This window comes from Caenorhabditis briggsae, assembly GCF_000004555.2.
Source record: "Caenorhabditis briggsae complete genome, chrI, whole genome shotgun sequence".
NCBI classification, from domain to species: domain Eukaryota; kingdom Metazoa; phylum Nematoda; class Chromadorea; order Rhabditida; family Rhabditidae; genus Caenorhabditis; species Caenorhabditis briggsae.
The window spans coordinates 8,589,806-8,600,307 of NC_013489.2; the positions used below are offsets into that span (position 1 = coordinate 8,589,806).

At 37.6% G+C, this 10,502-nt stretch overlaps 2 protein-coding genes across 2 annotated transcripts; one reads left to right on the forward strand and one right to left on the reverse strand.

Annotated features, from left to right (window-relative positions):
• Nucleotides 1–2,707: 2,707 nt before the first annotated feature.
• Cbr-gei-17 lies at nucleotides 2,708–5,725 on the forward strand (the record flags this gene model as incomplete). The annotated part of the gene is made up of 10 exons (XM_002639672.1): nucleotides 2,708–2,878; nucleotides 3,035–3,157; nucleotides 3,205–3,296; nucleotides 3,342–3,435; nucleotides 3,507–3,988; nucleotides 4,221–4,531; nucleotides 4,617–4,897; nucleotides 4,942–5,064; nucleotides 5,152–5,350; nucleotides 5,574–5,725. 10 exons carry the CDS (start codon nucleotides 2,708–2,710, stop codon nucleotides 5,723–5,725), a joined length of 2,028 nt encoding a protein of 675 aa, XP_002639718.1.
• A 1,260-nt stretch (nucleotides 5,726–6,985) lies between these two features.
• Nucleotides 6,986–9,957, reverse strand: Cbr-mef-2 (the record flags this gene model as incomplete). The annotated part of the gene is made up of 5 exons (XM_002639671.1): nucleotides 6,986–7,200; nucleotides 7,420–7,649; nucleotides 7,697–8,116; nucleotides 8,167–8,279; nucleotides 9,904–9,957. The coding sequence occupies 5 exons, from the start codon at nucleotides 9,955–9,957 to the stop codon at nucleotides 6,986–6,988; spliced, it is 1,032 nt and encodes a 343-aa protein (XP_002639717.1).
• Between the last annotated feature and the right edge of the window lie 545 nt (nucleotides 9,958–10,502).

Consider the following 10,502-nt stretch of genomic DNA (forward strand, 5'->3'; position numbering starts at 1 on the left):
AAAAAAACATCACAAAGATTATGGAATTTCACTGCTGTACTATCTCTTTTTTGTTGTTGAATATCCGTATTATCCTTTCGCAGGTCCGTATGATTTTCTTTTTCGACACTCTGATATCCCACTAGCAGAATGCGGCCAAAAGCGATCCCGTCGACCCGCATATTTTCGAACGAAATCTTACAAAACAAAAAAGTTGTAGATCACATTCAATCGATGGGATTGAGGAGTATTTTATGACAGAGACTCAGTGACTCGCGAACGGATAGTATCATTCTTTCGAAATTTCTTTGCATACCACTGATTTTTGTGATGTTTTTTTGGACCCATAACTATTTAATCTCATAACAACAGTTCATAGCATATAAACTGTCTTTCGTCGGTGGTTATATTTGGAGGAAGTGGACTAGCGTACTTGTGAGGAGTCATGGATTATAACGGTCCTAAAATGATAGGGTTGCACGGAGCAACCTATCCTTTCCCTATAAACAATGGCTTGAGTCCTGAGGATAACCAACAAATTTGTGTACGTTTTGCATTCCAGTGTCAAGGACCAAATTCAGTTTACAGTCCACCATCTTCTCACTCAAACAACATATTGCGCAACAGATCTGCAGCGCTCTTGGCAACCGCAAGCGCATGAATAAAAACGAGCATCAAAAATTCCTTTTGGAATCTTTATACAGCAATCAACAAGCTCAAACTCTCTATCAAACGGTCTGTCAGAGATCTCTACTCTAGAAACTATTTTTAAACTTTAAATATTTTCGTTAAAAATTCCAGATCCACAGCCTCCATGCCAACGGAGTTCTAAAATTGGAGGTGAGATAGAATGATAATTTTATTTAGAATAGGTCTTGCACTTAAACATGAAAAGTAGCACAACAACTCCGAATTAATGGGGAACTCTGTGCTTCATTCGCAAAAACCGCAAGAAAACAACTGTGTTCAGTGCTGTTATTCGGAGGGAAGGAAACTAGCAAATTGCCGGTTTTTATGCAGAGCGAAGCAAAATCAGCAATTTGCTGCAATCGCTGTCGTACAGGGACCGGGAAAAATTATTAAATGCACCAATTTTCTAGACCTAGGCCACCTTTGTGGCGTGCTTGCCAACAAGTTGGTCCAAAAAAAGTTATTGTAGTTTTCTAGGCCAATTGCTTGTCTACGTAGACTCCACAACAAACCAAGTAATACCTCACTTGGGTTCAAGCCAACGGGTCAAAAAACGCGCCTCAATAACTTTTAGGCCAGAAGAAATTTAATAATTTCCAAGTTGACGTGGATTTGACCTAATTAGTTTTAATCAACAAGTTGCAACGCGTGATTTTTTCGTGCAACGTTTAAAAGTTTGATCCTCAGCCACATAATTCAGCAGCGAATGTTTTCTAAAATCTCACGTATACTGGGGCGCGATTTCTGACCCATTGGCTTGAACCTAAGTGAGACCTTGCAGGAAACTCCCTGTGCCTTAATTTTTGTGCTCAACATTTTTGCTGATTTTGCTATTCGCGGATTTTCTGCAACGAATATACTTAGTAAAAGTATGATCGCTAGCATCTGTAGAATCTGAAAACCGAACATGATTGCAAAAATGACGAGACGAAAGTTGGAAATATTACATTTTTGCCGCGCCGGCCCGTAGATCAAAATAAGCGACAGCTCTCAGGGGCATGAACAGATTCACTAGGTTTATGATCATATTAAAATCGAAAACTATCTTCCCAGTTATCTCTAATTTCGAAAAAGCGATCACTTTTTGTTTCCCATTTGTCTCGCAATCTACGACTCCACTTCTTTATGCCGCGCCAAAGATATTGTCGACGTTGCAATTCTCTTTTCTCTGCGTCTCTCCAGCGGAGTATTATGTCTCGCAATCTATGAGAACTACATTCAGACAGTCGTCACTCTGCTCTCAATGTTTTCCGGTACCTTTTTTGAATCATCCTCGACGTTCGCCTTATGCTTTATCTTTTCTACTCATTTTTTCGAGGGTACAGAAGATTTTTAAAGGAAACGATTTTGTCGTTGTTGTATATTGCGTTGTTCAACTTCTAGATATTGCATTATCTCTTAATATAGTATCCTGGATACACTCAATTAGGGCAAATACTCATTAGCTTGATGATCTTTTGCTAAATGCTCACTTGCTAAGTATGCTCACTTGCTAAACTCGCTCATTTGCTAAAATAGTCTCACTTGCTAAATTTCATGTGCTAAAATTTTGTCATTTGCTAAAAATGAAAAAGTGGAAATTTTGCTGTTATTTGCTAATTTCAGTACTTTTTGACTCAATTTTTTACAGAATATTCCGGTTTTTGCTTTAAATTTTAAGCTTAGGCTTAAACATCCGGTTTTCCGGTAAGTAGTTTCAGCCTAAGCCTTCAATTTGAACAAATCCTCTATTTAGCAAATGATCAAAATTTAGCAAATGAAATTTAGCAAGTGAGACTATTTTAGCAAATGAGCGAGTTTAGCAAATGAGCATATTTAGCAAGTGAGCATTTAGCAAAAGATCATCAAGCTAATGAGTATTTGCCCCCAATTTTTTGTGCGAATTGGCGTAAAATTGTTATGGATTCGGGTGCCAACAAATAAGATATCGTTGACAGTACCCGTAAGCCCTACATCGTTATTCGTTCCTAAAAATTGTAAAAGCCTGATTTGTTTTCAATGCGTTGCATAATAAACTATTCATCGAAATTTTTTTCAGATGCCGCCGAAAACGTCGAGAGCTCAAAAACCGTATGATAGGCCACCACAAATGCCAAATGGGTCAAGACAGCCGTATGGCACTCATCACTATCCACAAAACCCCCAAATGCACAATATGGTTCAAATGGCATCACATCATAACGGGTATCCGATGGGACACATGCAGGCGGTGAGACAGAAATCAGTATTCTTTAAGTTTGATGTCTTTCAAAAAAAAATCATCGATCGCTATCAACTTTTCAGTATTTTAAGCCAAACATTTCACTCTGATGGTGTGAATTAGCATTTATACACTTCTTTCCAGGTTTCAATTTAAATTTTTCAGCCTGTGAAGATTTATGCGGATCCTTTCGACACCGTTCGTCTTCCGTTTTTCGATGTACTCAATTGTTTGTTGCAACCTATTGAATTGCAAGCAAACAACAACAACAACAAGCAAAATAAAATGGTAAGAATGTATTTATTATTTAAAACTATAATTCTCGAGTCTTTCAGGTGGCGTGCAGCTTCCAAACAACTCCTGATCAGAACAACAGACTGTCAACGCGTGCTGATGCCATTACGCCGAGATTTGAGATACAGCTGAGGTGATACTAAAAAATTATTGATTTCGGTTTAATCCATTTTTACAGATTTTTCAATATCACTGAACCAGCTGCACAGCAGAAGGATGATTTTCCAGTGAACTGTTCAGTTCGTATCAATGATCAACAAGTCACCCTACCGGTAAGATCGAATTTATATAGATGTTATGTTATTGACTTGGTGAACATCAATATTTAAATAATATATTCCAGAATATAATTCCGACAAACAAACCAAATGCTGAACCGAAACGGCCTTCACGCCCAGTTAACATCACCCAATATGTTCAAAATTATCGAGGTTTCAAACGAGATCATAATATTGTCATCGACTGGCTCTCCGACAGACGGGTATATGCTGCAGGAGTGTATTTTGTACATCGTCTCAACTCGGATATTCTTTTCCAACGTCTCGATTCCAATAACGGCAAACATAGAAGCATCTCGGCTACCAAAGAAGAAGTGATGAAGAAATTATCTGGAGGAGAAGATGACATTGCTATGGACCAGCTCGTCATCAGTCTTCTTGACCCACTGTCAAAAATCAGAATGAAAACTCCTGTTAGATGTGAAGATTGTACCCATCTTCAATGCTTTGATCTGATGTCCTATTTGATGATGAACGAGAAAAAGCCAACGTGGCAGTGTCCAGTGTGCTCTGGTTATTGTCCATATGACAGACTCATCGTCGACGAGTAAGTTCAAACAAATTCTGTTTAGTATTTGTTTACTACTGTTCTGGCTGACTTCTGGTGATGAGGAGCTATAACAGCTATAACATTACCTTTAAAACAGAGCAGGTGTGGGTTGGATATCAGTAAATAAGTTTTCCGTCCAGTTCTGATCGAGTAACAGTTACTATCAATAGTTTTAATACTCCTCTTCTGCAATTTTTATAAATCGTTACCTTTTACGAATACATTTCAGCTATTTCCTCGACATGCTAGCAAAAGTTGACAAAAACATGACAGAAGTGGAGTTGAAAGTAGATGGTTCTTACGAAGTCATCAAGGAAGAAGAAGGTGTTTGTCTCTCAGACGACGACGATGATGATGATGTCAAACCAAACGTTAACACTGGTCCTTCAAGCAGTAATGCAGTCCCAGAAAATGGCGGAAAAAAGAAGAAACCAGTTACTGAGACGGACATAATTACACTAGATGATTCTGATGATGAGGATTTGAACAGAGGTATACAAAATTCATTGAACATCAACCATGCATCTGAGAGACAATCAGGTTCGCAATATATTTGTATTAGATAATCACATAACATTGATTTATAGTTATTCGAAAATTGGCAATCCGAATTGAAACTTTTCAGGATCAAACGGGGACAGACCAAAGACTCCTCCACCGAAGAAAGGAAATGGTGCGATTGAAATTATAACTATTGACGATAGTCCGCCACGGCCGATCGCAGCTCTTGCACCTCAACAACCACCAATGCGTCAATTATCTCAACAACAATTGCATAATACTGCAGCTCCACCATCACCGGCTGTTCTCAGTGCTGGTCATTCTCCTATGGGTAATGGTTCAACTGGAGTTCCGACGCTCCAAGCTGCGATGGATCAAATTGTTGAAAGGCATACAACACAACGGGTAAAAGACAAACATGTTAAGTTTTACCACTCTGTCTCTTATAGATGCCTCATTCTTCGCAATCTAACCTGATGCAACAAGCTCCTGTTCACATGAATTATCAACATTCGTACATGAATGGTCAATCCTCGGGTCCTCAGACACCAACGTCGCAATTCGGATACACGGTGAGCATCAGAATGTCACTCAGCTAAACTTGATCAAACATTTTTCCCGACATATAAATTTGAACATTTTGGAAATTATATTTTTAGTCAATGATGCCGCAACCGTTTCAAACGCAAAGTGGGCTCATCGGCAGAAACAATCAAATGGTTCATTTGCAACAACAGCAGCATCCATCGCACCAACAACATCAACAATATCAACAACATCAACAGCATCCACAACATCCACAACAACAGCAAGGAATGATGTCGCCGAGTTACTATAGCCCACAACAAATTCAAAACGGTAAAAATTTAATTACGAAGTATAGATGAGCATGAATGTCGAAATATAGATATGGTTCTTATATTCTCCAAAAAAATTTTTTCAAAACCGCACAATCAGCAAGATTTGTCACTTCTATAACTAGAAATTTTCATCGTTGGTGATTTTATTCTTTTCCATTGCACCAGTTTCTACTACTTTCACTCAGTCTTTTTCTTCTCATTAGGTTTGCCGTCTCTTTCAGGGAGTCATCTCGGACCACCACGTCTGATCGCATGTCCCGGACCAAGTAACACTTCTCGATTGAATTTTCCAACTGGTCATCTCGTTGACAACCCACCACCTCCAGGAGTAACCGTTCGCAATTCGCGACGTCCAAACTCGAGAGTCAATTGATTGGTCTATTTGGCCGGGAGACCTTTTAAAAAAATCCCTTTATCTTTTTTTAGCATAATTTATTTTGTTTCCCATTCGCCTGCTCTTTACTTTCTCCGATTGAATCATTCTCACTGTATTTATTAGTATTGTCAAATGTTCTTATCGCATATCGAAAATGCAACACTATCATATTTTTGACTGAGCTAGAAAAATGCACCCGATCTTCACTCCTTTCCACTTGTCCTCTAAATCGGAATATATCTGACATTCTATGTCGAATGAAGCACTACTTTTATATAAAATGCATGTCGTTTCAATTTATAGTAAACATGTCTATCGTATTTCAATAATCGCGTGTTTCAGGCTTCTACTTTCCACCACCACAACAACAATATCAGCCACCTCAACAGTACCGACAAAATTGATGACGACTTTTGTTCGATAAATCCTTTTGAATGATGAATTCTAGTTTTCATGACCGTCAGAGTTCTTTAATTTTCGTGATTTCTGTCTTTATTTTTATTGTCATATGCTTGATTCCACTGGATTTTATATTTCTTCCATTGTTTTTTCTCGTTTCCTCCATTTTGTAAATCTCATTTGAAAGAGTAGAGAACTTGGGTTCTGCTCGAATTTTCATTTTCCCAGTTTCGTTTCCCCACCACACACACATCGTCCACACATTTACAATTCAAATGCTCTCTTCTTTTTCACTAATATTCTCGAAAATGTTGATTCCACAAATGAAAAATCTCATTTTAATACTGATGAATAGTGACATTGATTATTATTGTTATTGAACTTCATATAAAACATTAACATCACAACTCGGAACAGTCGGAAAGAAAGGAGGAAGAAAAGACCGGGAAAAGAGAAAGAATTACAAAGGAAATCACTAACGAATGTATTAGGAAAATTAGAAAAAGCAGAAAAAAGGAGGAAATAATTTTAAAACATAAATGTAATGACCCGGATTGGTATAAGCAAAAGAAAAACTGTTGATATTCTCAGGGTTTCAATTCAAAATATAGAAATTTCTACTCACAATATTCGAATTCAGCGTATTTTTTTTGGTTCAAAGTACAGTTCCTTTTTGAAGCTGTATTTGATTATTAAGATTTTGGATGAATTCGAACTTTTGAAGGTGAAATGGGAATGTGATATGACTTTTCAAAAGCAAAATATTATTTGATCTAATGGCAATTACTTATTTACTTTACCAGAATCAAAAATACAAAAATTAAAGGCTTAGAAATATCTAATAAAACAACACAATGATCATGTCAACTGTTGCTGCCTCCATTCTGTTGTAATCCTTGGTCTTTTTTGAGGCGGAGAATGTGGTTCCACTTTGATATATGCATTCGGGTCCATTTTGTATGGAGGTATGGGACCGCCCAAATCCAGTACAGAGTGTCCATTGAGAGAAGAAATATTAGGGGATAACAGAGAAGATGAGCCATTTGAAATTCCGTTTGCCGATAGGTTGCTTGCTGAAAACCCACACTTTTTTAATTGGCAACAGTTTCAAACTAACAAAAAACATCAAGATCTTTGAATGCACTTGAACAGTTTCACCTATATTTTCGAAAATGTTTTTAAAAGATATAAATTATAAAAACGGCCTTGAGTAAAATGAAACACTTGAACTTTTTTCGGAGAGAAGTGTTTTTAGTCTGATCCTAGATTCCAGTTTTAATGATTGAACTCACTGCTTGGAGCCGGTTGTGATACAGGTCGTTGTTGTAGATTAGTCGACCATATATTCTGATCAGCAGCTCGAGACGACGGTACAAGATCGCAATCAGCATCGGCAGCGGCAAGGGGATGAAGACGAGAAGTATCATAAGCGAAGGACGTGGAAGGCGGGAAATCGAGATGTTTGGAGGAAGAGGAGGACGAAGAGGGAGCAGCGGAAGAGGAGGAAGTCAGAGGGTCATTTCTGAAAATAAATTTTTAGAAGCAGTGTTGGATGTTTGAATATATTACCGTTGTGGCAAGTGTCTGGTGTAGTTCGGATTGAAAATCAGGTTCTGGTATAGGTTCAAATTGTGATGTCTTTGAGCGTTAGATGCCTGCAAGGCGGCAGCCGCTGCTGCTGCACCCGAAGATGTTCCTTCAACGGCAGCAACGGCAGCTGCGGCAGCGGCAACCGCGGCAGCAGAAGCCGAAGAAGCGCTTGCAACAGAGTTGTTCTGATTAGAGTTATGTCCATTAACAGCCGGGATTGGAATTTGAATAGCGGGAGAAATCGATGGTCCAGGACTGTCATCATCGGATCCTCCTCCACCATTATTCCCCTCTTTCCGATTTAATGCATCCATTATATCGTTGTTTGTACGAGATTCGTGAGGTTCATTGTATTCAGTGTACTTTAATAACACTTTATCCATATCAGTGGAAGCGTATCTGAACGATTTGTGGAGATGAAAAGATTACTTTTGATTCAAGAAACTCACTGAAACAGTTTGTTGGTTGAGTTGAAGACGATGAGTGCAATTTCACAGTCACAGAGGACGGAGAGCTCGTAGGCTTTCTTCATTAATCCAAACTTTCGTTTGGTGAAGGTCACCTGCAAAATTGATATTTTGATCTCAACTGGTTCATTCAGTTTGTACAGTAATCCCTAGTATTATTTATTTTACTAATCTAATATATCCATTTTCTGTCTCTGTCCTCTTTTTAACTCTCACCCACGCATCCATTATCTATCTCTCTATCACTTCTTTCACTCTTTTTTTCTTTTCCTTTTCAGCATTAATTTGGAATTCCAGCTGTCTATCCATCATACATATTCCTTCCTTCTTCTTTCTCTACTTCTTCTTCTTCTTCCCCAAAAATTCCGTCGTCATTTCTATTTTTGTATCGATTCTAAAAATAGTCGCCCCTTTTTCTTTTTTTGTAGTTCTTCTGCTTTTTCAGGCTCTCGCTCTCGCTCGTTGTGGCTATCAAAATGAGAGAGAGAGAGAGAGAGAAGAGAAACTTGTTTTCTCTTTTTCCTCCCAACTTCTCTCATTTTTACATACTTTTCTCCACTCTATCTGTTCTTTTGATGTCGTCAGAGGCAAGGCAGTGTACAAAAATCAGATACGCAGATGGACGTGCCAACGACGGCGCGCTGATGACGTCATCAGAAGAGCATGAAAAGAAGGCGATGCGGGGGAGCAACAAGAGAAGAAAAAGAAGGAAAAGAAGACGACGCAGCACTTTATGCTTCAGATTCCTTTACATGGAGAAGAAGAAGAAGAAGAAGAAAAAAGCTATTTACAAGTAACCTTTCACACAGTAGATTTTAAACCTTTTTCCAGATATATGAACTAAATATGCCCTAAATATGCGAGAAATCCTAATTTATGCCTTCCAGATTCAATTATAAAAGATTGAGATTACGGTTTCCCAAAAGTTTGAACTATTTTGTAAACCGTAGGAATCAAAAAAGCTGAAAGAATTACTGTAGGATACTGTACTTTTGATAGATTCATCTTTTTAGGACAGAATCCATTTGTCTTCTTCTTTGCTTCCCACGTGACAATCACGAGAAAACATGTCACAAATCAAAAAAGATGGAATCGAAGGGGGAAGAAAGATAGATGTCTCTAGAAAGTGAGAACTCCTCTACGACTTATTTTCCAAGAACAAAAACATTGTAATTTCTCAGTTAGGAAGTTTGGGGAAAAATTGAAAAGAAGAAGAATCAGAAGATGAGTAATCTTTGTATCTTCAAGACTTCCTGGTGATAACAGATCTCCTTAAAGAGGAGATTAGACGGAGGGTTATTTGAAAACGATGATCATATTTTTTAATATATTTTTTTTACTTATTTCTTTCGAAGACAATCAATTTCAAACTAATCGAATAAACAGGGTATAATTTTCTAAACACTACCATGTTGTAGTCCTTGAAGAATTCTATCATATCTAATTTATTTGATCATAAAATATGGATTCTAAAAGAAACTATGGCAGGCAACTGTGATTTTGCAAATCTCTGATATGTATGGACTAGGGAGGTTTCAAAATTTCTTTTTTTCAGAAATTAAAAATATCTGAAACTTTTAAATTTATTAACTTCCATTAACTTCAACAACCGTAGTAACTGTTTTACTGAATCTGTTTTTGAATGTCAATTTTAGAAAGTATACCGTTTCTTCTCACTTTCCCACTTTCCCACATTTCTTTTTTGAAAAAAAAACAAACCTGTCGATTTCTCTCATCCTGTATCCTGGTGATTTGAATTTTCTTGCGACCCATCGCCGTCTTAACGTAACGATTGCTCAGACCTTGAATTTTTGCAAGCGGGGAGAACCTGAAAAACTACAAAGACTGTATAAAAAAAAGAAGTTTCAAGAGAGAGTGCAAAGAGAAAAGGAAACTTTAAGAAATAAAAATAAAATGCGGGAAACACCATTGGACATGAAAAAAGGAGAGAAAAAATACAAGTAGAAGAAGAAGAGGAAGAGGCAATGGAGGTGTTATGAATGAAAAAAAAAGAAGAAGAGAGTCTATCAAAAATAGGAGACGCAGTGGATGAGAGAAAAAAGGAGTTGAAAAAAGAGAGATTTTTCATCATTTTTCGGGTGCCTTGACTAAATGATGATCAACACAATCAGAAAATAAAAAATAAACTTTTTATGGAATTGTACAAGAAATCGGAGATGCTTCAGCTCCGCCCACTCCGGAAAAGGGGCGGAGCGACTGGGAGGGAAAAAAAAGAATGGAGAGAATTAGAGAAAAATATTAGAAGAATGGGAAATAGTGATAAGGAAAGTTGGGTTTTGTTCATCATTTCAAAACTG